Source organism: Scomber japonicus, chromosome 10 (genome assembly GCF_027409825.1).
Source record: "Scomber japonicus isolate fScoJap1 chromosome 10, fScoJap1.pri, whole genome shotgun sequence".
In the NCBI taxonomy this organism is placed as follows: domain Eukaryota; kingdom Metazoa; phylum Chordata; class Actinopteri; order Scombriformes; family Scombridae; genus Scomber; species Scomber japonicus.
In genome coordinates, this window is record NC_070587.1 from 13,901,910 (window position 1) to 13,928,662 (window position 26,753).

The following is a 26,753-nucleotide window of genomic DNA, read 5'->3' on the forward strand; positions in this document are numbered from 1 at the left end:
ACTCAAAAAGTCTCCTGCAATAAACAATGAAAATTTGCATAATAATACTGAGACTGTAGTTTTGCTCAGCTTTATTGAGTTAATAATTGATTGCCAAAGGACTTTTTTTTTGGAAGAACGGCTTCATTAAAAGCTAATAAAATACAAATGAATAACTTAACTTGACTTAATTCTCCACACTTGTTATAAAATCCACATTTGCATGTTCTTCGGTGACTGACTTAGGCATGCACCAACTGTGTATAAGGCGTCTCATCTCCTTAGAATTAAGCAGTGTTGGGGAGTATCTAGTTACATGTAATGGTGTTACATAATTTAACTACAAATTAAATGTAACCGTAATCCGTTATGTTACTGGGAAGAAATGTGTAATTAGAATACAGTTACTTATGAAATGTTGATGATTACAAAGGGGGTACATCTGAAGTCAGACCTCAGGAGGATTTTTTCCACATTTTTTAATATTTAAAATGTTACCGAATATATATATTGATGTTTTTAATTCTTTGTAAAAATTATTTGGGCATATTTGAAGCACACATGGGGTTAAATGGTGTCACAGTATCAATTAAGCCCATGCCAGACTTTTGACTTTTTTCATAAAATATCTTATTATCTATAAATTATTTAGAAAAATATACATGAATTAATGAATACATTTTCAAATGAGGGATAAATCTTGCTTTATAAGCAATAATCTCTCTTATACATCATGTCAGTATCCATGAAAAACACCTCAATTTAGATTTTTGGTGGATTAATGGATACACTTACCCCAAAAAATTAAAAATTAAAATAGTAATCAAATGTAATAAGTTACATTACTTTGATTAAGTAATTGAAATATACATTTTAGATAGGGTAACTAGTAATCTGTAATCTATTACATTTCTAAAGTAAACTTCCCAACCCTGGAATTAAGACACAATTAGTCAAATCCTTCCCAGGCCAATACCTATGAATTAACAGTTACACATCAGATCCTTTCCTGATCATTTGAAACACCTGCAAAATAACCCTGTCAAATACATTTGATCAACATCTCCAAACTTTGATTGGTCCAGACTTACCCCCCTCCGTGACGTCAACACAAAGCGACCTTCCTCGGTTTGTGTATCGGCTGCTGAGCTAACAGCTGCACCGATTGTGTTTTGGTTTTGTTTTGCCTCCCATGTGCCGCTATCATGAGGTAGGAAACACAACAGCCTAACCTTTCAAATCATGTCTGCTCAGTTGTGGCTGGCGCTTCAGACGAAGCTGCGGCTTTGCCTGAAGCTGCTGTAGCCTCTCAGCTAACAGCTAGCTCCATTGCAAGATCAGCATCTAATGTATGCGGGATGCGCAACCATTGCGGATGTGGTGCAGAAAAAAATGCGCATCGATGCGACAGAATACAGAAGTCAACATGACGGCCAAATACGAGCACGTTAATGTTACTATGAGGCACAGTTGTAAAGGTGTGTTGTGTTTGTTGTTGTATTTCAGCTGTGGAGGCGATGCTCTGCCTGGATGATGCAGCCGGACGCTTACATGTAGCACTCAGCCTCCTCCAGTTTCTTTCCTCGCAGTGTATGTTTGCAGTAACATATCAGTGTAAATAAAATGATAAAAATGGATTCAAGCGGCTGCTGCTAACCATGAAGATCTTCATGCTGTAATCAGACACCCTGATTGTCACTAAGATGCAGTAATGACTTGATTCATTTAATGGGTAGTTTTAAAAACAGTATTAGAAACTATAATTCTGCATATCACAACAAATCATCCCCTCATGATATGATACAGTATACTGAATAGCTAAAATGTCTTTGGCAGTAGGTCCAATGATACCTTGAACTTGTGTTAATGGGGCCTCAGCTGTCGATATCAGAATTGGCCCACCAGTCAGTTCTGCTGTAAATCAGGTCCAACCCATGACTGAGTACTACGAGGAGGGGGGGCTGCTGTACGAGCAATCACCTCCCATGCACATCAAAGTGGAGTCTCCGGAGGGACCCTTTGGAGGGGGAGTCTCAGAAAACGGCTTCCCCAGGGAGGATGAGGACTCGGAGGGCAGCTGTGACCAGAGCAGTGGATTACCTGGAGGACTCCCTTTCAATGTGGTAGTGGTGCACCCGAACATCATGGCACCCGGCATGTCCTCAGACGACCTCTTGTCCATTGAACAAAGTAAGTCTGAATAAGAGTAAGACCATTATGGGAAACTGGATCCCACATTTTGTTGTTTACTTGCACACTTCTGCACAGCATGTGGATCTTAATGGAGACAGTGTTTAAACCTGGTGGTCTATTATGGGATTTATTTTATCAGCATTATACCAAAGCATATTCAGAATGTGCATTAACCATTTTTATCCATACTAATCACCTGTAGCATTGCTGCAAGGCTCCATTGTGATCCCTCAAGGAAGCCTGGAGTTATTTTAATACTCCATCACTTGCTTAAAGTACTTATAGTTGAATAGGTTTTGCCTTCACACAATGGAAATAAGACCTTTTCCTTACAAAGTACATTTAACTTCACTTAATATTTTTCCCTTTCCCTTTGGTGTTGTCCTCTCACCTTTCTCTCAACAGACAGAGCTATGTCAGCTGCACTGGCCGCTGGTGGTGCGGGGAAAAGAAAGAGTCGTTTCAGTGGAGCAGAGCTGGAGGTGTTGGTGTCAGAAGTCACTCGGTGTGAGGGAGAGCTTTTCGGTCCTGCAGGGAGGCTCAGACGACGGGAGAGAGAACGTATCTGGGCAGGAATCCTTGAGAGAGTCAACGCTGTGTCCAGAGTCCCACGCACACTTCGAGAGGTGAAGAAGCGTTGGGACGACTTAAAGAGACGCAACGGAGGCAGGCTAGCGGATGCCCGTCACCGAACCTGTTACCTGCCATCCAGCAGAGGGGCATCGATGCTCGGCCGTCCTTCCCAGTCAAGTCCCAGGCTTCAACATGCCAGGCAAAAGCAAAGCACCAGACCAAAACCAAGTTTCCCTTGCTTCCCCGACTCTGATACTGGTAAAAATGAGTCGTTACTCAGCTAATTTTCTTTGTATCTTCCGTAGAAGTAACTAACATCTACTGTGGTTTTGTTGTGTCACTTTTTGCAGGTATTGGAGTGGAAGGGTCAGAGAGAGATGGTTTGGAAAAGGATGAAGACAATCCTGAGCGTGACAGAGATGTAGGCGACCCTGAATGTGAACCAGTAGAGAACAGCATGGAGGAGAAACTGGGATTAGGACTGGGTCTGGGCATTGGACCACCCCCTCCATCAGAACGATGGCTGCCTCCTTCTCCGCTCTACAGTGCTCCTTTCCTCAATGGTAGCCCCCAGCCTAGCAGTCCTCAGCCATCACTTGGAGCACAGCAAGGTCCTCTTGAAGCCCCACCGCGCAGCTCCTGGCTTGAAGATGAGCTACGAGGGTTAGGGGAAGCGGCAATTCAACTGGGAAATCGGGTAGAGAAGAGTCTACGGGAGTTTGGGGACAGCTTCAGACAGGACATGAGGACACTTGTCGCTTCGCAAGAGGCATTAGCGGTCAGCTTGCAGCAAAACAATGTCCTCTTGCAAAGGCTGTTAGGAGTGCTGGAGGCCCAGCAGCAACCACAGCCACAGCAACAACATCGTGTACAACAAGCACACCAATCACAAACATCTCAACAGCACTTACAGCCACAGCCGGTTCAGACACAGCAGCAGCTACAACACATAGAACCACAACAGCAGCAACAGAGGATTGAAGCACCCCAGCAACCACAACTACAACAGCCGCATGTAGTACAGCAACAACACCAAACACAAATACATCAGCCACAGCATTCAAATAATCAGTCAGCTGTAGTGACGGTACCTGCACCATCATCACCTGACGTACATGGCACTTTTTCCTCTGATCCACCCACCGCCACGAATGGCAATGTGCAGAGGCCACGACGAGGAAGAGCTGTCGATCACAGGCGCAGAAGACGACGCTGAGCAGAAAGTAAAATAGATAAAATAAAAACTCAAAGTGCACATCACGCATATTTGGTGTTTCAAACTGTGACAAGAAATCATGCTCTTTTTCTATTGACAGTATTTCTGTAAAAGTTCATTGGAGTCTTGTTCGACTCCAAGTCAGTAATCCATCTTGTACTTAAGTTTGTCTTCAGAAAGGACTGAAGTGGATAAGAAAATTAGACACATGAGACAAGGGTGGCCTTAATGTTAGCCTGGGTTTTCAGACATACATATTCTTGTGCTAGAAGACTTGACAAACAGTTGCTCTTTGGAGCTTCACCCATGGGACTCACATTACCCAGTCAACAACATACTGTAGGTGCTGATGTTTAACATGCATGTCACAGTACATGCTTTACTGCAGAGCTGTGAAGCTCATGATGCTGTTAATAGTTAAGTACTGTCTAAAATGCTCCTGATACACTAACTACATTGTCATCAAGTACTTGTAATCTGCAGTTGTTTCCATATATTGTAGTTATACAGCTATTGTAATTACCTGCTAATGTATGCTTGTGTTTTTTAACAGTTTCATGGTACATACTTTTCCAGCTTTGGTTGGACAATAAAGTTAGACTGTGTTCTGTTCAGTGTATTTTGAGACAAAAATGTTTTGCAGAGTTGCCAGTTTTTGGTGATATGAAAACAAGAACCCTTAGAGCATAAGCAACAGTAGGCATCAGATTTTAATTAATCTATTTCTGGTGGAATTTAAAAAGCATACATGAGTATGTAGGGCTATTTATTATATTCTTGCATGCAGTATGATGGATGTGTTTGTAGGTAGTTGCAATGAAACAGCATATGGCCATCATCTACGTAGTTTTGCACAAGCTATATTTTGTAGATAGCTACCGTTCTGATGAAATGTAACTCAACTTTAATAAAAGTCAGACATGGACTACAAATTAATCCAGCTGGTCACTTGTGGATTTGTCATATAGCGTGTAAAAAAAGGGGGTCATGTTTAAAAGTTTAAGTTGTGACGTGCTTTGTGTGTACAACAACACAATCACAGTAGTTGTAAAGAGAGCGGTCTCATTTAAAACTTCACATTATTCTTTTTTTCTGAAACTAGAAAATAGAGCTGAGTGTGAGTGCTTTATTGTGAAGATTTCAACCGGAAGGCACATTCCTGGTACAGGCTGGGTAGCATGTTGTGCTCTGTGGAGTGGACAAGGGGGTGCATGGGTGAAACATGGCCGCCGTAGACCCATCGGAGTCTCTGAAACGACAGAAATCCCCTGCGGAGGAGGTGGAAACATCTGGGGAGAGGACAGGGGTGGCGGAGCCTGAGTGCAGCTCAGGCAAGACAGATGAAACAAAGGTTACTAAAACCCAGGAGAGCTGCGACGGAGAGCAGAGAGCCGATATTGGGAGCGACGGCGGCTGTGTTGCCAGCCATTCTGAGGTTAGTGTCGAGTCCGGTGCTGGAGCCGACAAAACGACATGTCATTTAGCGGAGGACCTAACATCGGGTGAAAAAATGGCCGAGGCTCCTGGAGGCGACCAGCGGGCTTTCGACTGGTCTGAGACTGAAGACGACGACGAAGGAGAGACGAAAACACACCGGGAGGAAAATGATGAGCGCGGTATGCTAACGGTGTTAATGTATTTTATGGTTAGCTTTAGCCTCCAGGCTAACCTGAGCTACACCTCTCACTCCCGGTGTTGTGGGTTGAAGTCTGTTTCCCAGTCCATATGTGTTTATCCCTCACCTGAAACTGCACCCAAACGAGGCATGGCTGGTGTCTTTGTGAAGCACATTTCAACAACAAGGCAGTTTAAAGACAAAGTGCAAAAGAAACACATTGTAAAAAGACATTTAAATACAGTCGAAATAGTAAAGACTTGAGGAAAACAGAAAATATCAATAAGATAAAATGCAATGAATGATGAAGCAAGTGAATAAAAGTGACAGTGCAGTGCAAGAAGACTTAATCAAAGGCAGCAGCAATCAGAAAAGTCTCCAGCCTTGATTTACAATCACTGTGAGAGCTGCAGATTTTAGGGGTTTGTTCCACATATGTGAAGCATAAAAACAGGTACAGTGTTAATGTTGGTCAGGCGAGTGGGTCAGAAATCTACATGCCTAAAGTCAGATTTAATTTGCCCTTATAATAATTGGTTTACCTGTTTTGATTTAAGTAAATAAAACAGAACAACACAGAGTGTCAAAGATGTGAAGCAACAAACATGGTTGCACATTGAAAATAGTCTGACCTGTCCCCTATATTTCATTTCTGGTTTTCATCTTTGCGCCTATCGGAAAACATACAGCATCATAGATATATCTGTGAAAAGGCCCATAATGGCTGACAGATTTATCAGTCAGACTCTACTTTTAATCAATGTGCCTTGGCCAAGAGCGAAATCAAGGGTGAAATCTTCAGTCAGTCATTTGGGGGAAACAAGTGGGTACGGGGTGGGGTGGAGGTGCAGTCATTTATTTGTGGTTATCACTTTTTGGGTAGACAATAAAACTAATGAACAATTAAGTTAACTCTAACCCTTACCACTGCCATAAATACTTTTGAGAACGTGAAATATTTAAGAGGGAAATGAGGAAGTGTGTATTAAGAATGTATTTGCTGGGTTAGGGAGTCTGCTTTATTATTTGAAAGAAACTAGGCTGATAAAATGTTAAGGATGGATCATAACATTTTCAATATGCAAGAATGTTTGTTGCTTCTCATCTATGATAGTCTGTGTTATTGCTCTATTTTATTTACTTAAATTCAACATTAACTATTTGATAACTTGCCCCTATACAATACAGTTTGTATAGATTGTATACATTGACTGAAGACAAGTAGATTTCTGACCCACTCTATCAACCATGAAAGTGAAAAAAACATTCATGTTGAACCCTGTAACAAACCTGGATACATTCAGTGACACCTGACAGACAGATGACAGACCTAAAGCTCCAGCACTGCACTCACTGCTGTTGACATGAACACAAATTGGACATAGGAGGTGCATTTTGGAATCGTTTTAACACTGAACACTGAATATTGAGGGGAATAAATACACTTTCATTCTACTTCTGGGGAGAACCTGCAAATTTTGGGGGGACGTAAGTGACCTGTCCTCAGTGTTGATTACACGCCTGCACCCACCCTTATCCCTACCCTACTGAGGTGCATAACCTGACCCTGAAGTTCACCTTAACCTGAACCATGCTATGCCTAATCATAACCCAAGTACTAACCCCAACGGCAGAGATGGGGCTACAAAAAGCACAATTTTGAGGGGAACATTATTTGGGGGTGGGGGGGGACACAACACTGATCTAGTACACACCTTAAACTGTGTGCTACAATGGACAGCTGTGTTTCATGCAATATGTCACATTAACAAGATTGTTACTGTTTTTTCTACTTGCTAAGTTGTTTATTATGATCTTTTTTTTTTCCAGACCCCAAAACTGTCACTGAGGCTGGTAAGGAGGTTCAGCAGGAAACACATTTTAATGCTAACATTGTTTCTGACGCAGAGGAGATTCGTGAAAAGGGAAAAGTCAGTTGTGATGAGAAGAACGCAGAGAAAGAACCAGCGGAAGAAGTCGTAGGGATAGAGGATGTGCCTGACGACAATGAAGAGGCAGACAAAGGTGGGGACGCTGATTTGACAGCTAAGCCAAGGAAGTGCCGCTTGGTGTGCAAGGAGTGTGGGAAGTGCTTCAATCGGCGGGAGACGTTCAACCTTCACCGCCACTTTCATGCACATGAGGATGAGCTCACGCCCCTCACCTGTAAAGAATGTGGCCTTACCTTTCAGCACCGCAGCAGCCTCATTAAACACAGAAATGAACATAAAGAGAAGGAGGAGCATCTTGTAACTCCAAAGAAGGAGGTGCAAACAAAGGAGGAGGGTAGTTTTGAGTGTGCAGAATGTGAGAGGACCTTCTCCACGGTGGATAAGCTGAGGGACCACAACTGCAGCAATATAACAGAAAAGCCTTATCACTGCCCGCTGTGCCGACAAGAATTCCAGTTTAAGGTATCAGTAACTAAGCACATGATGACCCACTCCCAGGATTGCTTCTTTACATGCCAAGAGTGCAATCACTCTTTCCCGAACAGTATGGCCCTGCGCTTCCACCAGCGGTGTCATGGCGCACTTAAACCTTATGAATGCCCAGAATGCGGCATGGTTTTCAAACACTACTCCGTCATGGAAGACCACCGTCGCAAGCACACAGACAACGCACGCTCTCACCTGTGCAATATCTGCGGTAAAACCTTCAAGTACAGCAGCCTTCTCCATCAGCATCAGTATCTGCACACAGGCCAGAAGCCCTTCCGCTGCCCTGAGTGCGGGAAAAAATTTGCCTTTGCTCAAAACATGAAGGCTCACTGCCGACAGCACAGACTGCATGAAACCAACCCACTCTCTTCCAGCGAGCAGCCCAGCAAGCAGGCCCCTGTGTCTGCACAAGAGACAGTAAGAGGAAAAGAGAACACACACCAGAGCGAGGAGCTGAAACGCACATTCAACTGCCCCCTTTGTCCCCAGAACTTCTGTACACCGGCTAACCTGAGAGCCCACATGCTTATTCATGAGGCAGAGTATGAGAAGCTGGAGAGGACGCCCAAACCCCCACGGCCGATTAACAAATTCTGGGATAAAGGACACAACTGTCCCCACTGCCCATGTGTTTATCGTAATGAAACAAGTTTGAAATTACATTTGTTAAGTGTCCACAAGGATGTAGCACAATATTTAGAAAAGGGGCCACCAGTGCCTCAAAAGCAAGTTACTCCATTAAGCAGCGATAATGTGCAGGCAAAGTGGAAAAGTGATGGCGTAAGTGTAAGATCGTACAAGTGTGAGTGCGGAAAGACTTTCCGCCATCGCTCTGTGTTAGAGTTGCATATGCGCATACATTCCAAGGACAAGCCTTACCAGTGCAAAGTGTGTGGCAAGGGCTTTAGATTCAGTAGCTACTTACAGCAACATCTCATCATCCACACGGGCAAGAAGCCATACAAATGTCCCGACTGTGGGAAGGATTTTGCCTTCATGCAGAACATGAAAACCCATCAAAAGCTGCATCAAGAGAAACCATTTCGCTGCACCAGCTGCCGTAAAGGCTACAGCGATGAGACCCAACTGCAGCACCATATGTTATCACATAATGGTGAGAAACCTCATAAGTGCGACCTTTGTGACAAGAGCTTCGGATTAGCTTATCTGCTCCGTGATCACATGAACACACATACAGGAGAGAGACCTCATCGCTGTGATGAGTGTCACAAAACCTTTTCCTGGTTCAGCAGCCTGCTAGTACACCAGAAGATCCATGCTCGCAAGCGCCAGGGTTTCAGTCAGTATAATTCATTCCCAATGGGTGCTAGGATGAGAGGCAGGGGTAGTAGGGGGAGGAGAGGGGGGAGGCTCATGTGGGGCTGGTCTAGACCATTAGGAGGCTCAGGGATGGTTAGTTCTCACCCACCTACATATGCAGTTTCTGCACAGAGAGAGGCTGAGCTGCACAGGAGAGCAGTCCAGCCACAGTCCTCCATGCTCTCATCTCGTTTGGAATTACAAGGCAGGCAGCAGAAGGAGCCTTGGCTGTCCGAGATGCACCCTCCACCTGTTCAGTGGAAGGTGGATGGCGGAGAAGTCATGCCTGTCCCTTCGTCACAACAGCCACACACGGCTTCACAGCAGACACAGTTTGACAGCCCACCACAGCCAGGCCTACAGCAGCAGCACCAGAGGCCCGGCTGGGCAGATAGTCCATCTGCTCCGACTTTAGACTCATCTCACAAGAAAGAGAATGCAGTCTCTATTGTCAGCTCCAACCAAGCAGCTGTGCCAAAAAAACGTAGTCCATCAGCAGGGAATGAGCTGGAGCAGCACAGGCAGCCCAAGCCTGTTACCTGGAGTAGCACGCCCACATCCACAGCTATAGCTTCCACAAGCTCATTGCAACATGAATTTTCTCTCTCGTCCCCGTACATTGATGGGGCAGCGCTGTGGAGTGTCAGACCTGCTATACTGGCAAATTCACAGAACTCTCCAAATAAGCTCAGTCAAGAGCTTCAACTGCCAAGATGGTCAGGTGCCCCAGTTTTAACTCAAAAGGAGCCATCCACACCTCCTAAAAAAGAGGACAATAGAGTGTGGGACCTGAGTAATCCTCAAGTAACACCATCGACTGTTAGCCAGCCAGAGAAGGCATGGAATGGCTGTGAGCCACAAAAGCAGTGGGCTTCAGGCTTAGCAGGTGCCTCCACCTCAGCTCAAATAGACCAAAGCAGTGCTATGCCAGTATCAGCTTCTGTTTCTCATGGGGTAGGTAGCACTTTGTGGGACATGCAAACACCGCCAGGAATTCCAAAGACTATAAACTCCCCTGAGAAAATAGTAAATAATCAAGATTTTCAGCTACAACAAAAGCAGGTGTCATCTGGCTGGACCAGTGTACAGACAGCGACACAGAAGGTTCCCATCTCCATACAATACGAGCCCCATCGTTTTGGCCAGGGGATAGGGACACCAGTTTGGGGCTTCCAAAATAATCCTGTGGGTCCTCAGACACTGCTTACGGGGCAACTCAAACCAGGGAATGGACAGGAGCTGCAGCAGCAACCAATGGTAACTGGCACACAAATTATCATAAATCAGCCTTCTCCTTTTTTCTCACCTCCACTTGCTCCACTCCCTCCTCTTGCTTTGCCTGGGCCTCACCCTCTTCACTCTGTCGCAGTTGGTGCACTTCCGAGACCCCCGCACCCAAATATTTTTTTCACACCACAGGCAGTTATGAGCGAGAGGGCGCACATGCCACAGACTCTGCCCCTACCTCAGCTTGCCCCGCAGACAGAACCTCACAAACTTGGACCCCGTTTGCCTTTTGCTCCCGAACGGCTTCTCCAGTGCATGATATGCGGGTGCTCTCTTCCTCGCGAGCTGGATCTACAAATGCATTACTTGCAACATGCACAAGGAGAAATTTGACATTTCTACACTAGCAGCAAGATTTAGTTATGTTTTTATAAATTTTATTCAGTTGAATCTCATTACTTTGACCCTCAGTTGTGCAGTTGACCAGTTGACTGGACGGGCATTAGAAACAAAAAGATAAGTGAAACTTGATTTAGCGTGCACACTTGATGGAATTTGGTTCTTGTTGTACTAATTTTTAAATCTAAATTAGACTTAACACACCATTGGTTAGAATAGAGGGGTGTACACATGTGTCATAGATTCAGTTTCACCATCTTTTTAAATGCATTAAGTTATCCAAATATTTAACTGGCATAAACAACGTCCGAGGGGTGCAGATTAGTGAGATTCTACAGTCTACATTTCAGTTATTGCCAATGACATTTAGATTGAGATAATATTAGTACTTTTAGAGTTTTGCTCATATGCCATGACCCATTTGAACTGTGTTTCTCATGTACAGTATACTGTGTGCCTTTTATGAGTACAGTCTGCATGTCTGCTGTCTTGGTATTCTAGGCCTAGTTTGTGCTTAAGGTAGACTCAACAATGTGACCTCACTCCCAAAACACAGATAAACTGTTTCGAAGATACTGTAAAGAAATGTCAGAACATCCAATGAAAAGCTGACTACAACTTGTCAAGAAGCACTCGTAGTCACAGGGCCGTTGGCTGGGTCCAAATCTCATAAGTAAAGTTCTCATCATGATATAAATTTGTCAGAAGCAAATATATCTGTAAATGAAGTATAGAACGGTTACCATTTAAAGGTCATTTCACAACAAGTTTTCTGTAAATTTAACTCCTGGGTGATAAATGGGAACAGGAAGCAAGTAGCGTCGTTACACAATTATTGCTGACACTGTTGTCAATTTTGTAATAAATTAAACTTGGATCTATGTGATGTTTTGTCAGTATTTTACACAATGGCAAGACAATGATGAGATTAATGATATACAACTATATTTTGCTCCATCAGGTCCAGTCAGAGTAGCAAATTTCTGGCAATGAGTCATGACCCAATACATTTCATTAGATGATCCTAGCTGACAATACTTAGCACCTACTGTAAACTGCTGAGTGCCATGTGCTGTGTCTCTCATAAAAATTACCGCCTCTGATTGGAATGTACCAATATTTATAAAGTCCATTTTTGAATACAGTTCAATGTATTTTTTTGTGAATAATGAATGAATTTATTCCATAACTGTGTAGATTTAGCTGAGTACAGAACTCCTCTTTTATGATAATAGGCATTTGAGTAGGTTTGGTTGCCCAGTAAATGACTGACTCTTTATTACTACTGTAAAATAAAACACACAGTCCATTTGTACAAAATGAACCGTCCCTGTGCATCTTAACATTCAGCGTCTTAAGCTTCAAAAACATGTCCCTTCTACCTCTATCCACTGTTTTAGCATGGAACAAAATAGAAATTTCCCGTGATGTCTACATATTGGATTAAATAAAACTTGCCTTTGATTATAATGTTGTGTTGCGCAATACTTGTTAGGTAAGCCTTTAATATTTGAACTTCAGTATTATACTCATATTGCAAAAACAACAATAAAAGGATTTCATCCTGTTTTGATACATTTCCAGATTTCAAAGTCTGTCTTCTTTTTTTACATATTTGGTTTGAGAAGAGAATTAAAATGAATTAAAAGGAAACATGGAGGTTAACCTTGTTTGTATGAAAAACCTGTAGGTAGCTTTGGATTTTTTTCTGAAAAATTAGACCAGTAGTAAGAAAGTGAACATGCAGATTACGATGAATAATTCAGGACTTTTTGTATGAAATGGTGACTCTTGGAGAAAGACCACAAATAGAATGTACTGAGTCATTAACCTGATAAATCGTGACACATTCTCCAAACAAACTCCTCCTAATTCATAATTTGTTATTCTAACATGAATTATATTGCATTTTCTTCTAACACTGAAAATAGTGTGCTGTGTTTTCAGCGTGTTTAACTGTAGTGGAAAACTAAATTGTACCCAGTGTAAAGAGTTGTAGAGATTTAAATGTGCATGAATTTGTTTTAATTAGTGCATAATCACCTGAATATAAGAACGTTTTTGTTACCTTAAAATTAGCCTTTATATCTACATAGGCAGTGGGGCCTCTTTCATTAGGGGCAGCCATGTCGCTCCACAATGTTTCTACAGTAGCCCAGAACAAACAAACCAAACTGGCCACCGTAGACTCTGCTACACACTTGAAAGGTAGGTGTATTTAGTTGATTGCAATCTGCAAACTCACCACTAGATGCCACTAAATCCTACACACTGGTCCTTTAAACACAATGGGAAAGTCCTGTCAGTGTTTTATTTCCATAAAAGCTTAAAAGGTGCCCTCAATTATTGTATGAATTTTTTTATTTGGAAATAAATGTTTCATATGCTGAACATTACCTATAGATTAGGAATAGTTTATCTGACTAGAGCCATTTGAGCATCATATTCACATTTGTAATATATTCAGGGTTGAGAAGGTTACTTTGAAAAGGTAATAGGTTACAGATTACTAGTTACACTATTTCAAATGTAATAAGTAATGTTACTATTTCAATTACTTAATCAAAGAAATGTTACTTATTATTACATTTCATTACTTTTTGATTATTTGTCTTATTTTCTAACGAATGTTTTCAACTATTAGAGTAAGTGTACCCATTAAGCCCACCAAAATATGAGTTCAGGTGTTTTTCATGGTGCTGAGATGATTTATAAGGGAGATAATTTCATATAAAGCAAGATTTATCTCTCATTTGAAAATGTGTTCATTAGTTCATATAGATTTTTGGAATTGGAATAAATACCTATTATGAAAAAGTCAAAAGTCTTGCATGGACTTACTAGGTACTGTGACAACATTTAAGCCCACGTTATGATTTATTTACAAAATATAAAAAATATTGTTTTCAAATTATTAAAAACAGCCATATGATAACATGTTTCTAACATATTAAAACATTCGGAAAAACCCTCCTGAACAAACAGCTTACAGGTCTGACTTCAGATATAAACCCCGTTTGTAATCATCATTTTCATAAATAACTACACATTTTTTTAGTAACTGTAATGCATTACAGTTTCATTTATTTTGTAATTAACGCCGTTAGATGTAACTTTACTCCTCAACTGAAACATAATCACTAGTATTATATTATATCATATTATATTATATTATATTATTGTAACATCCATATTGATAGCCTGCAGGTCAGCAGTCTGGAGGAAACAAAACAGAAGAAGAAGAGTCCACTTCCGCTGCAGGATGCGCACACATATTTCAGGTGTGTGAGTATGTGTGTGAGAGCTAGTCGTGCTCGTCATTGGCAACATGCTGCACTGTTTTTGTGCTATCTGACTGACGAACAACCTCATTATCTCCATTGTTTCTCACTACGAGCTCCGCAGAGTGTCTGCTAGTGTAGAAAACGATTTATAAACAACTGTTCAGTTGGCTAACTCTAGCTAAAGGAAGCTAGCAGTCGTGCTAGCCTCACAGAGCCACACCAAGATGGACGAAGCTACTGGCGCTGCGATCAAAGAAGACGGAGCTGAAAACGACCCGTTTAATGGAGACAGAGCAGCTGAAAACGATCCTTTCAATGGAGAGAGATCAACTGAAAACAGCAACAATTCATTGGCTGAGGACACCGCAGACAGTAAGTATTCATTTACCGATAAACCTGGGTTACACATTATATACACCACCACCGATATTTACAGGCGTGATGACCTGCGACAACCACAGCACAGGGACATGCATTTTATATTATCTTATAGAAAAACGAACCAATTATTAGCAAATGCATTACACAATAAGTGTACACTAACGTTGTGTTTTTGTCAGAAGGTAAATCATATTCACTTTGTTTTTTGTGTATTTGGCTTTCTGGAGTTGATCAATTAGGTTTATTGAATAATCCAATCAAAATTAAAACACAGTGACACAGGGACATTGTTTAAATGTGAATGGCACCTTTTAAATCTGTTTTATTGCACCCCGGATTGATGGGTTGGATTTATGCTTGATGGTTGAATTAAATGTTGAAACATTAATGGAAGAAGTTATGGTCATTAGTTATTACTAAAGTAACTAAGTAATTAAATGACAAAACAGAAAATAATGTGTACATAAATCCGAAAAATAATGAATAGATGAAACAGTTATTTGCAGACTTGCACATTTCAACTCTTCTCCAGTGCACCATGCGTTTATCCACCCCCACCCAACCAACCAAGCAAACAGCATGACGAAATCTGGACAGCCAGACCAAGCTGAGAAACCCCAGAGATGAAAATCAGCCAACTGTCTGCCTCAGACGTTAATATTAATTTAGCACCCAGCCAAAAAAATTCTTGCTGACTCCTACAGTACTAATGTAATTGATCACTTGAGCTGTAGTATGTATTATCAGGGATTATTGTTATTATTATTACCATTGTTTTATACAGTTCAACAGTGCAGTCTGTAGCTTGTGAACACAATCACAAAGTAAACCCACCTCGCTCTACTGTCCTTACAAAACAAGTCTTGATGAATGGTAGTACAGAGTTGCACAAGATTTTATACAATAGTTCTCCCTTGTGTTTGCTCTGCCAGTATCAACTATACAGCAAAAACAATGCCAGCTTTACCTGGCTTTAATTTGTATGTCAGAGCGCAGTGTACTTTGCTTTGGTGAGTTAGCTACCAAGTGTATATATACTACCAAGTAATTTAAATAATGATCTTTAAGGCGTATTCTCTGTTTGTTTGTTTTTCACCACTTGCACTTATGAAAAAAATGTTTGAGTCTTAACTCTGTTTAAATTCACTTTCAGATTCATGAAACATTTATTTTGCTTATGAAAACAGAATAAAGGGCAATGTCACAGCCTTTTTAATTTTTTTTTTAAATATACCATCAATACTACATTAGACCAGTCAAAAAGTCTTCTTGTTTATCTAGTCCAGATTTAATGAGTCTTAAGTATAGCTGGTTTTGATTTGGTCTGGATGGGTAGGGGGAGCAGTGAAATTGCCCCTTTTCTGGTTTCATTAGCAAAATAAATGTTTACAAATCTTAGTCTGTTTAAACAGCACAATTCGAATCTAACTTAAGCATAATTTTAGCATAACTTTGTTAAATTAATAAACAATACACATAAAAAGCCAACCTTTCTTGTGGTTCTATGTGACAAAAGTGCACATAGATGGTTCACTATTGTTCTGTCCACATATATAGAAATGTTGTCAAGAATGCTGATATACTTGGAAAGACCGTGGGAGGGAGTCACTCTTTTGTTCTACAGCATTCAAAAGAGAACAATAAGTTGTTGTCAGGTAACTGACAGCGATGTTCTCAGTAGTGCAAGCATATTGTTTACAATACACATAGTGAATGTGGCTTTTCTCCCTCAAATTTGACTTGAAGTGTCACAGAACCAGTGTGCAGCTCTACAGCTCCTGAACCATAGCAGGCACGTGAAGTTACTATATAGTGCTGCTTCCTCTTCCACTTTTTTGTGTAATCTAAGCCTGAAGTTTCAACCTTTCTAGATGTGCTGGTCATCACTGTACCCGTCAGCTTGTTGAACAGCTGTTTAGGGAAACACAAGTACTTAAAAGTAATCCTACATTCAGTGTATCAGAGTTGAACATTTAGGCTAATCAGACATATTGTTTTTAGAGGATAATGACTCATTTTACAGTAAAATCTTCTTTAAATTACAGCTGTTTTGTGCCATTAGATTGTGAAAGTAGCATTCAATTGAAGTAAAATAATAATAATTTTTCTAGACCCTCATGGAACAGCACCACAGTCTGTTGCAGTGTAGCACTTTGGTAGCATTTGCTGTTTAACAAAGCCTCATACATTCTTAAGTTATCCAATCAAACAGCCCAATGATTGACCTTCACTAAGGTCATTTAACTTAAACACTGTGTGTATTCACCTCTCTGTAATAGCACTGAATGTTATGGAATAGATTTTTATGGAATCACATTTTGATCATTTCATTGAGACAGCCTTCTAATGTGGGCTTACACTGTAAATTATAACCACCTTTAAAATAAAGACATCATATGCAACTGTGTATTTGTGTTTTTTTGTTTTGTTGTTCTTTTTTCCTTTCTTTCTTTCTGTCTTTGGAAAGAGGAGCGGCCTTGACCTCCTATTTTCCCCTTTCTATTTTTAGGGGTTGGGGTTTTCTGCTGTCGAGATTGCGGAGAAGCCTTCGGAGAGGAGGCAGCCTACTTGGAGCATCGCCAACAGCATCCCCAAGAAAACTGCGTCATGTATTTAGACGACCAGTTGGGTGGTTTACATGATTCGGAAAAGGACAGTGATGTGGCAAATTTCTGTACTATATGTTCAATGTCATTTGTTGAACTGAGTGAATTCCACTCACACATGGAGAGTAACCACGGTCAAACCTCCCACAAGGAGTCTGGTATTCAGATCGTTTCAGGGACAACAAAGCAGCACACCTATGAATGTACAGACTGTGGGAAATCATATGGCGTGATTGGACACTTTCTCAACCATCAGCGCTCACACAGACAAGCCTCCAAATCTGTTTTTCATGACCTTGAACATCTGAAAAAGAAGTCGTTTCAGTGTGAGTCATGTGGACGGAATTATTCTCGTGCATCTGCTCTTGACGCTCACCGTCGTTGTCACGAGGGAAAGTTGGTAAAGTCACGAAACAGGAGTTCAGGGGATTCATTCCACATTGAGGAGACAATGGCTGAAACCAAGCCCAGTGAAAACCAGACTGATGATACTGAAAAACTCTTTAAGTGTTCTTGTGGTAAAGCTTTTACTGCTCTGTTGCGCCTGAAAACTCACCAACGATTTAGCCGCAACAGCCAATGCACTCCGGAAGAAATGAAAGAAAAAGAAAAACCAAAGAAAAGCTGCAGTGAATTTTACTGTAGTGAGTGCAAAAAGGGTTTCAATGGCCATATCGCCCTGTTTAACCATCAGAGATGGCATGCTAATCACTCGGATGAATCTGCAAAAAGGTTCCCGTGTGAGGAATGTGGAAAAGTATTTATGACTCTAACATTCTACTACAGGCATCAGCGCATGGCACACAGTGATGAGACTCCATCAAAGTCGTTTCACCATCAAGTGTGTCAACTACAAAAGAAGGCATTTGAATGTAAGGACTGTGGACTAAAGTTTTCAAGGGCTTCAGCACTTCACTCTCATCAGCTCCATCACACAGATGTCTTCAGAGAGACAGAGGGAGCGGCCCAGACATGTCTGTCTCTACTACCTCCACAGAAAGTCTTGGAAGGTGAAATGACACAACAAGTAGAGTCAGAGAATGTGCCTCTTACCAATGTGGCTGAAGAAGACTCTCAAGTAAATGAGACGGATGAAGACATGGAGAGCTATGAACCTGGGGACTTTAATGTACAGGTGATCAGTGCAAGTGAATCTGAGGATGAACCTGTCCAAGACCTGAATCCTGATCTTGAGCTGCTGTGTGAATCAGATCAGGAAGGAAGAGACGACAGTGAAATAGAAATTTCACCCATTAATTTTGTTTCAAAACCAGAGATGGATTTGAAAATTGTACAAATTGACTTTGAGCCAGCCGAGGAGCCGTGCACACTGGTAACGAGGGAAGCTGAGGATAAACCGACAGTGGAAAGATTTGATTGTCCAGATTGTTACCGTTGGTTTACTAGTGCATCATCACTGCGTGTTCACAGAATGTGGCACGGCATTCATAAGAGAAGACAACAGACTCAAGGTCAGTCAGTGGCAGTTTACACTTCTGACACATGTGGCCATGAAGCCAGTAGCTATGCAGCACACTGCAGTCACATACAAGAACACAAGGATCTAAACACAAGTGCAAATGTATTGTACCAGGCAGAGGAATTAGACAAGAAAAAATTGAAATGTGACAAGTGTGGTAAATGCTTCTCGCGTTTGTCTGCTTTAGTCTCTCATCAGTTGCATCATCCCAAAAGAAAACAATTCCAGTGCCCAGATTGCATGATGTCTTATTCATACGCAGCTAGCTTGTTTAACCATATGAACAATTGTCCTGCACAAAAGAAAGAGAACATCTCAGTCACTAAGAAAGAGTACAATCCAAAGAAAACCCTTCTAGGCCCAAAGATTTATCACTGCGAACAGTGTGGGAAGGGTTTTTGGTCTTTAGGAGCGTACTCCCATCACAAGCAAAGTCAGACTGAATGTGCAGCTTTGAGGCTAAGAAAAGGTAGTGTAGGTAATGTGCACTCTGTTAATGGAGGTCCACGCTCCAGTCTTAAGGTTGCATGTCCAGTGTGCGGTAGAAAATTCCGTCACAAGGGCATCATGGCACTGCACATGAGGAAACACGAGAATGGAAATCATAAATGTGAACTCTGCAACAGGTCATTCCGCCTCTTTTCCAGCCTACTCAGGCACCAGGTTGTGCATAATGACCAGTTACTCCCACCACCAGTTAAGTCTTTTCAACATCAGGTAGAGCAGTTGAAGAAGAACACGTACAGCTGTCCTGACTGCGGAAAACTGTTTTCACGGGCCAAAGCGCTTCAGTTTCATATGAAAAGTCATGGCTATGAGACTGGCCACTCACTGTCGTCCCCAAGAGCCACAGTCAAACTGGAGGATCTCCAGTGTCCAACGTGCCTAGCACATTTCAACAACAAGGCCTCCTTGAGGGCCCATCAAAAGCTTTGCATTAAAAGAGACAGTCAAGTAGCGCATTATAAGACTGAAACCTCAGAAAATAATGACACTCTAAAATTGGCCAAAGATAGCATGGATGTCCACACACAGGAAAGCTCTGAGCAGTCAGCAGTTAATACTGAAGTAAAGAATGAAATTGACACAGAAGAGCTAAAGATAGAAAGTCAGGGATTTGAAACAGATTTGAAATACAAATGCAAAAAGTGTGACAGAAGCTTTTCGGTGATCGGAGCCTTAAATTTTCATAAAAGAGTTCACACTGAGGGACACAGATCTGTAGCAAAAGCCAAATCAGCCATGTCCCCAGTGCTTAAGCAACCTAAACAGGAAGTGCTAAGTGAAGGATTTCACTGTTCCGAATGTGGGAGGCGATTTATGACCAGCTCAGCTCTCGGCTCCCACAAAAGATGGCACTCAGAAAAGACATTTTCACATTCTTTACTAAAAGAACAGTTTTTGAACCGTTGTGCTCTTGAGAACCAGCAGATGTTAGATCCTCAGAGTCAGACCACAACTGAGCCAGATCCTGATTCGAACAAAAGTATGGAGAGTAATAGCACACTGGATCATCCAGAGCTTTCATGTCCAGAATGTAACAAAACATTTGACCAAGGTTCGCTTTTAGCTGCTCACTATGAAAATAAACACAGTAAAAGTTTGGAAGCTGAAGATCTTGAGGGAGATGGATCAGCAGACCAAGTCTCAGAACAGGGTGATGTCAACCTCAATGGGACTGAGTCGGACTCATTAACACTGAAGCGAAAGACTCACCAGTGTCCCATCTGCTCTTGTACTTTTACGAAAGCCAGAGGCCTACGTGCTCACAAATGGCAGGCCCACTCAAAGAGTGCAAAAGGCAAAAATAAGGTTCCTTGGGGTGCTCAAAAGGAGTCTCTAGTGTCGAGCAGTGAAGTAAAAAACTCAGAAGATGCAGTTGTAGACAGTGCTGCAGTGACGAGTAATGATAGTGTTGCAAAGAAAAAAAGACAGAGGAAAATCAGATTAGACCCCTTCCCTGTGAAACCTGTCTCTTGTCTTGACTGTGGGATACAGTGCAGTTCTCCAGCAGCCCTCATCGACCATAAGAAAGTATGTCTGGAAGGAAAGCAGGAGATCCAGACTCCTGAAGCCACAGCAGAGGTTTCCCCACCACTAAGCCGGCTGTCAGAGCATACAGCCAAATGCCTCTTCAAGTGTGATAAGTGCGGGAAAGCTTTCCAAACAGAGGAACAATTAGGAACACATAAGACCAAGGCAAAGAGTCGGCCTTACTGCTGCGCATTGTGCTGCCAGGGCTTTTGGACTGAGAACCAGCTGCAGCAACACCTTGCCTGGCACGATGAAGTCCGATGTCGTCTCCCAAATGAAGTTCGCTTCAGGCTCAGTGCTGCTATGACCACAAAGCCTCTAAAACCCAACATCCTCCCTGCTGACGACAGAGGGAAGTCCTTTCCATCTTCCACTCTGAACCGACCTACACTTAGCCCAGACAGCCAGTCACAAAGTAGCCATAAGTGCCAACATTGTGGCAAAGCCTTTCTCTCACCAGCCGCATTACACAAACATGAAACTCAGCACTGTAACAATGACTCGTATCATTGCTCCATTTGCCCCAGGACCTTCGCTGAAATACAGGACCTTATCAGTCATCACCAGGAATGTATCGGTGATTACAAAACGCAGAGTCATACCCCTGCTGCTGTCTCCTCAGGAGATACCAATGGCCTTACTTGCCTTGAATGTGGAACTACTTTTTGTCAAGAAACTGATTTGCACCAGCACTATATTGAACATGCCCAAGGAGTGTTTTAGACAAAACAAACTGAAAACTGAAATGAAGACACCATAGATTGTGGATTTTTTTTTTACTTAGATGTGTTAAGCTGCAAAATGATTGTTTAGATCTTATTGTTTAAGCTGACTAGACTAGCTTTCCTTATTTGTTTCTATATTATTTCGATTTTGTATATTTAAAAAAAGCAGTTCTTTTGTTTATTTTCCTGTTCTCTGACTTTCGTTTACACTGGATTAGTAATGTGTACAAATGTTAAAGAATAGCTGCTTTACATAGCCCTTTTTATATCTTTACAGTAGTAGTGTTTATGTCACAAATGCAACGTGTTGTGCTAGCAGATGATTTGAAAACATTTAAAAACATTTATGCATGTCTGTTCTCATGCATTTAGAAATTCCTCAAAGTGTGTTTCACAAAAACTTATTACAAAGTTTATGATGATGATGATGAAATCATCCTGTAAAACAGATATTTACTAATTCTGCTGCTGTCGTACCTGAGGTTTTGACTGGATGAGGTTTACATATTTCAGAGAAAAGATGAAAATATCTGAAATTCAATAGTGTGCACTCTTTGTCATGTGAATTGGTGAAAAAAAATGACCTGATGTGGAATGTGACAGCCACTAAAATTATTTTCACATTCAACTAGTAATTGTACTGTACGTGCAATTGATTTATAAGCTCACATGTCATTTCATATTTAGTGTTATATTTCTTTGTTGTGCAAAATCTATTCATTATCAAAACTTAAAAAAAAATAAATTAGCACAGCACTTAGATTCTTTAAGGATAGTTGCACGTTCCTTTGTACCACTTGCATAGTGGAAATATTATTTGTATTGTAAGAGAGATAGAGTTACTTTGCTATATTAATTTATGAAGATCTTTTTTTTTGCCCTAGATGACAAACATTCCCTTTGACTACTTGTTTAACTTGCTGTTTCTGGAACTAAGAGGAAAAAGTTTTAAATAAATGGATCCATTATTGTGTGAATTATTGGCTCACGTGTTTTGATGTTGATGTTTGTGGAATCGTAGGTTTTTTTTCTGTTGGTACTCATCTTCTGACTAAATTACTCTTTGATATTTATTGTTAATATTGAAGACTGTGGTTATTAAGAGGACATGGTTATGGGCACAGTTAAGTTCTGTTCATTTAAAACTACATCAGTCGTTTACGCTTCAGCTTGATTCTTGCACAGTATAGGATGAATGACCTTTACGAACATGAAAGGGGGAAAAAAGAGTTTAATGTGCATTGTTCTAATCAAAGCATTTCATGAAGATTAAGATGTTTTATTCTTGACTGATATTGACCCCCCATCTGTGAACGAAGAGAAGAGCTACAACTCAGTCTTGTAAGTTTGTTTTACCTGCTGCAATTAAACATGGGTAACTTAGTCATTGCCAGGCTTTCTCTACCTGTTAGCAGACTGCAACCTATCAGCTGGGACGTTTATTTTTAATGAAATCAGATGTTATGTTATTATATTTTCGATACCTTTTAATAACTTATACTTTTTTTAATGTATATGAATTTCCTGCTTATAAAATATCTAAATATCTGTTTTGTCTTTTTCTTTTTTGCAGTGCAACAGCGCAAAATAGTGTGTCAGGATTGTGGAATGAAGTTTACAAGCTCTGAGCTCTTCAAGGCTCACCTGCACCAGCATGCCCTGAAAGAGGAGGAAGAGGAAGAGGAGGAGGAAGAAGAAGCAGCTCAGACTGGAGACAACAGGAGTCCTACTGGGAGAGTTTTAGACCAGGGTGAGGATGCAGATTGGTGTGACATGAGCAGTTCGTTGCAAACAAAACTTTCAGGCTTTACACAAGGCGATGCAATTGCCAAAACCTCTATGAAGAACGAACTTCAAAAGGGTTATACTTGCTTGGTCTGTGGTAAGGTTTATACATATATGGTTTCATTCAGAAAGCACCAGCAGCTGCATGAAAACCCAACTCCTGAACCAAAAATGGGTTCAAGTCTGCACAAGTACGAGTGCTCAGAGTGTGGGATGACGTTCATCAGGCAAGCTCGGCTAATTGGTCACATGAGAATTCACAACCCAGAAGAACCACTTGAACCCAACACTCCCAGATGTGATCAGTGTAACAGACACTTCCGTTCCATAGAAGCATGGATGGCTCATATGGATAACCATAAGCAGAAACCATTTTGGTGTTTAAGCTGTGCCAAAGGCTTCAGAGACGAAGAGTCACTTGATAGACACCTGCAAAATCACAATCTGAAGAAATTCGAGTGCAACATTTGCAACAAAAGTTTCCGCATGTCCTCTCAGCTTAGAAATCACTATAGCATCCATGGTGGATCAAAGCCTTTCCAGTGTGCATTCTGCGGGATGAGCTTCTCCAATCCCAAAAGTCTTGTTTCACATCGAAAAAGGCATCTCAGGGTTTATGGCATGTCCAGCAGTTTCAAGAGTTCTGCAAACAGAATGAAGCAAATGATTAAAAGGAGAAGATTTTTTCTCACTAGTGTTAAAGAGGAGCCAGAAATGGAAAAGTGCGCTGAAATGCCACCAGAAGTGGAAGATAATGTGACGACAAGTGAAACTCCATGTGAGGATGCTGAGTTTGAGGATCAAGCTAATTCCGACGAGTCAGATTGTGGAGAACCCGTGCACCACTACAAGCTCTCAAAACTAACAGCTTTTCCTGGATTGGATCACCCTGATGAAGTTAACACAGAAACTGTTCGACTAGAAACAGGAGCTGAGCTTGATGGGAGTGAGACCCAAGAAACAAAGATGCACAGAGAGCACAAGTATTGGGAATGGGAGTGTATGGACTGTGATATGGGCTTTGATGATGTGGAAAAGCTGCATCTGCATTATATAAAACATGCTACTGGAGAGCTGCCTATACCACAGGGTTACATTGAAGGATGAAGGCTCACAGAAGCATTTATTTTCTCGTAACTATGCCTTTCTCACCACCTTTCTGCCTCAATAATGATTTTTTTTCTCAAATTGGGGTAGTGATTAGCTTATATCCTGTTATTTTTCACATTTCTGACACCTAAGGGTATTTTTTTTAAAAAGAAGGAAAAAAAACAAACAACAAGTGTTGAAGAGTTATTTCTTCCTGTAGAGTTTTGAAAGTCAATTGTACATTTTGCTGTACCACATTAAGGATAGAAGTAACATCTGCTGGTATATGAATTGAGAGGAAAAGTTGATGAAACAAAACATTTCAATGAACCAAAGGGACATTCAAGTTACCTCTTTTTACTTGATAAACTTAATAAAATATATGTAAAATGAAAAATCGGTGTGTTCTTGCTTTAAGCTGTTTTGTACATGACGTTGATTTTTGCAAAACTGATTTTGCACAACTGCTTTACTTTAAGATGTTTCAGAACAGTTTTATAATGCATGTTAGGAAAGATGTTAGAAGACCTTTTTGGTCTGCATACAGCAAGAGCTGAGAAATTCAAAAGTAGTACTACATTTTTTTTTTTGCTGAATTACAGAAACAGTGTATGGGGCTCCTCAGGACTGCCATGCATTTCATAACTCTGATATAAGTTATTTAAACCATTACTGTAAGCTTTATATCAGTACATGGGACTCAGCAGTTTGAAATTTGAATGGTGTTTGTATTTTTATGGCTGAGGTACTCAAACAGTTGTAGGAGCAGATGGAGCTCAGGACTCGATGCAGTCTCATATATTATTATTATTTTGTATTTAGTTTATACATGGATCATACACAGCTGTTTCTAATTTGTTTTTTTTAACTTTATGCAATAGATGCGATGCACGTGCTATTGAAATCAGTGGAATTTAAAAGCAAGTCAAATCAATGATTATCAATGAGACAAGTCTTTAATCTATCATTTTAAAGCTGGTGGACAACAGAACAGGCCAAACAGTAAGTGAGTCAGTAAATGCTTGCATATTTTATGAGAAATACTGATATATGAACATTTCTAGAAGTAATGGTGCAGTGTAGTGTGTTCATTGAATTTTAATTGTTAACTGATGTATATGTGCAGGTACTGTAATGAAATTTTACAGATGAACACAGTGAAGATAATAAGGTGCAACAGCACCACCAACTGGCTATAATGCTTTACTTTGACCAGGGTTTTATGGAGAGTTCATTCAGCTCTATCATGTCACATTAGTTTGAGATTCAGCCTTAGTACTCTAACTTGTTTGGTGTTTTTAAGTTTTGCATGAAGATTTCAATAAATGTGGCTGGGCAATAGAAATTCCACCATTCCATTGCTGAATTAAGTTTTTTAGAAACGCCTCTACATTTTGAAAATATGTATTGTATGAAGTACAATGACCTCACCTCTTTCCAAGACTGTTTTTAAATCAAGCTCAACTTAAGTCTACAACTCTGCTTCTTACTGTTAAATAACCCTAACCCTGCTGAAAAGTATAAAGCTGAAGGCAAATTATTTGCTTCAACTGTAGTCTGTTGAATTTGTAACACAAAATTACTGTTTTAATTGACCCAACCTGTGAATATAGTAAAATAATTAAATTCTAACTTGGTTTATATAGGTTAAGTATATGTTAAATGTTTTTGGTAGGGCTGAACAATTACTTGATATTTTATGTAATTGTAATATGGCTCTCTGCAATTTTCAAATTGCAGGAGGTGCACTATTTGTTAATTTCATCATGTGTCAAAATATATCTAAAATCACATTTTAGATGAAATATTGTCCTGGCCTGCATATCATTAGACAGACAGACAGACCTCACTCACACTCACTCACTCACTCACAATACAACAATACATGCCACAAAGACAACAAACAGAGAAATCACACAAAATACCTAAGAATACATAAAAACACACCCTCCCACCCTCAGCATTGCTAGAACCCAGTATAAAAGCACAGTGAGTATATGGATAAAAGTGCATGTAAAAGGCACAATAAATACATTGGTAAAAGTGCATGTAAAATAGTTAGGTTCAGGGTGCATTATGTAAGTGAGGCATTGTACATTTTTATTGTAGTGGGTAGGAAGGATCTTTTGTAGCATTCTCTTGAGCAGCGGGGGAGTCTGAATCTGTTGCTGAATTAGCTCCTGAGATTTTCCAGTGTTTTATGGAGGGGATGGGTGGTAGGAAAGAAAAGAGTGCTAGCCACAATTAAACAGTCTGATAAAATATGTTGAGCATCTTGCTGCAAACATTGAAGGACCTAAGCCTCCTCAGGAAATACAGCCGGCTTACGGCCTTCTTGTACACAGCCTCTGTGTTTGATGACCACTCACTTTTTGTTCAGTAGAGCGCCCAGGTACTTGTACTGTC

At 40.8% G+C, this 26,753-nt stretch overlaps 4 protein-coding genes across 5 annotated transcripts; all 4 read left to right on the plus strand.

The window, feature by feature from the left end:
* The first annotated feature begins 1,117 nt into the window (after window positions 1-1,117).
* Window positions 1,118-4,896, plus strand: si:ch211-261d7.3 (myb-related transcription factor, partner of profilin). 2 transcript variants are annotated; one of them, XM_053327525.1, is made up of 4 exons: window positions 1,118-1,189; window positions 1,486-2,169; window positions 2,578-3,003; window positions 3,096-4,896. In XM_053327525.1, exons 2-4 carry the CDS (start codon window positions 1,914-1,916, stop codon window positions 3,959-3,961), a joined length of 1,548 nt encoding a protein of 515 aa, XP_053183500.1. In that variant the 5' UTR covers window positions 1,118-1,189; window positions 1,486-1,913; the 3' UTR covers window positions 3,962-4,896. The 2 variants fall into 2 exon arrangements, with proteins under 2 accessions (XP_053183500.1, XP_053183501.1); XM_053327526.1 differs by having other exon boundaries at window positions 1,120-2,169.
* A 337-nt stretch (window positions 4,897-5,233) lies between these two features.
* zgc:66448 (uncharacterized protein LOC327401 homolog) lies at window positions 5,234-12,414 on the plus strand. Its single transcript, XM_053327592.1, has 2 exons — window positions 5,234-5,577; window positions 7,407-12,414. Exons 1-2 carry the CDS (start codon window positions 5,472-5,474, stop codon window positions 10,955-10,957), a joined length of 3,657 nt encoding a protein of 1,218 aa, XP_053183567.1. The 5' UTR covers window positions 5,234-5,471; the 3' UTR covers window positions 10,958-12,414.
* Window positions 12,415-14,321: 1,907 nt separating this feature from the next.
* Window positions 14,322-22,413, plus strand: si:ch211-261d7.6 (zinc finger protein 208). The gene is made up of 2 exons (XM_053327545.1): window positions 14,322-14,619; window positions 17,138-22,413. The coding sequence occupies exons 1-2, from the start codon at window positions 14,472-14,474 to the stop codon at window positions 21,469-21,471; spliced, it is 4,482 nt and encodes a 1,493-aa protein (XP_053183520.1). The 5' UTR covers window positions 14,322-14,471; the 3' UTR covers window positions 21,472-22,413.
* A 431-nt stretch (window positions 22,414-22,844) lies between these two features.
* Window positions 22,845-24,365, plus strand: LOC128366826 (zinc finger protein 16-like). The gene is made up of 2 exons (XM_053327593.1): window positions 22,845-22,848; window positions 23,047-24,365. Exons 1-2 carry the CDS (start codon window positions 22,845-22,847, stop codon window positions 24,363-24,365), a joined length of 1,323 nt encoding a protein of 440 aa, XP_053183568.1.
* The last annotated feature ends 2,388 nt before the right edge of the window (window positions 24,366-26,753 follow it).

Coding starts and splice junctions, on each gene's coding strand:
- si:ch211-261d7.3 (XM_053327525.1), top strand. CDS start 1,914: ATGACTGAGTACTACGAGGAGGGGGGGCTGCTGTACGAGCAATCACCT. Junction 2,170..2,577: donor CCTCTTGTCCATTGAACAAA/GTAAGTCTGAAT, acceptor TTCTCTCAACAG/ACAGAGCTATGTCAGCTGCA. Junction 3,004..3,095: donor CTTCCCCGACTCTGATACTG/GTAAAAATGAGT, acceptor CACTTTTTGCAG/GTATTGGAGTGGAAGGGTCA.
- zgc:66448 (XM_053327592.1), top strand. CDS start 5,472: ATGGCCGAGGCTCCTGGAGGCGACCAGCGGGCTTTCGACTGGTCTGAG. Junction 5,578..7,406: donor GGAGGAAAATGATGAGCGCG/GTATGCTAACGG, acceptor TTTTTTTTCCAG/ACCCCAAAACTGTCACTGAG.
- si:ch211-261d7.6 (XM_053327545.1), top strand. CDS start 14,472: ATGGACGAAGCTACTGGCGCTGCGATCAAAGAAGACGGAGCTGAAAAC. Junction 14,620..17,137: donor GGCTGAGGACACCGCAGACA/GTAAGTATTCAT, acceptor TTCTATTTTTAG/GGGTTGGGGTTTTCTGCTGT.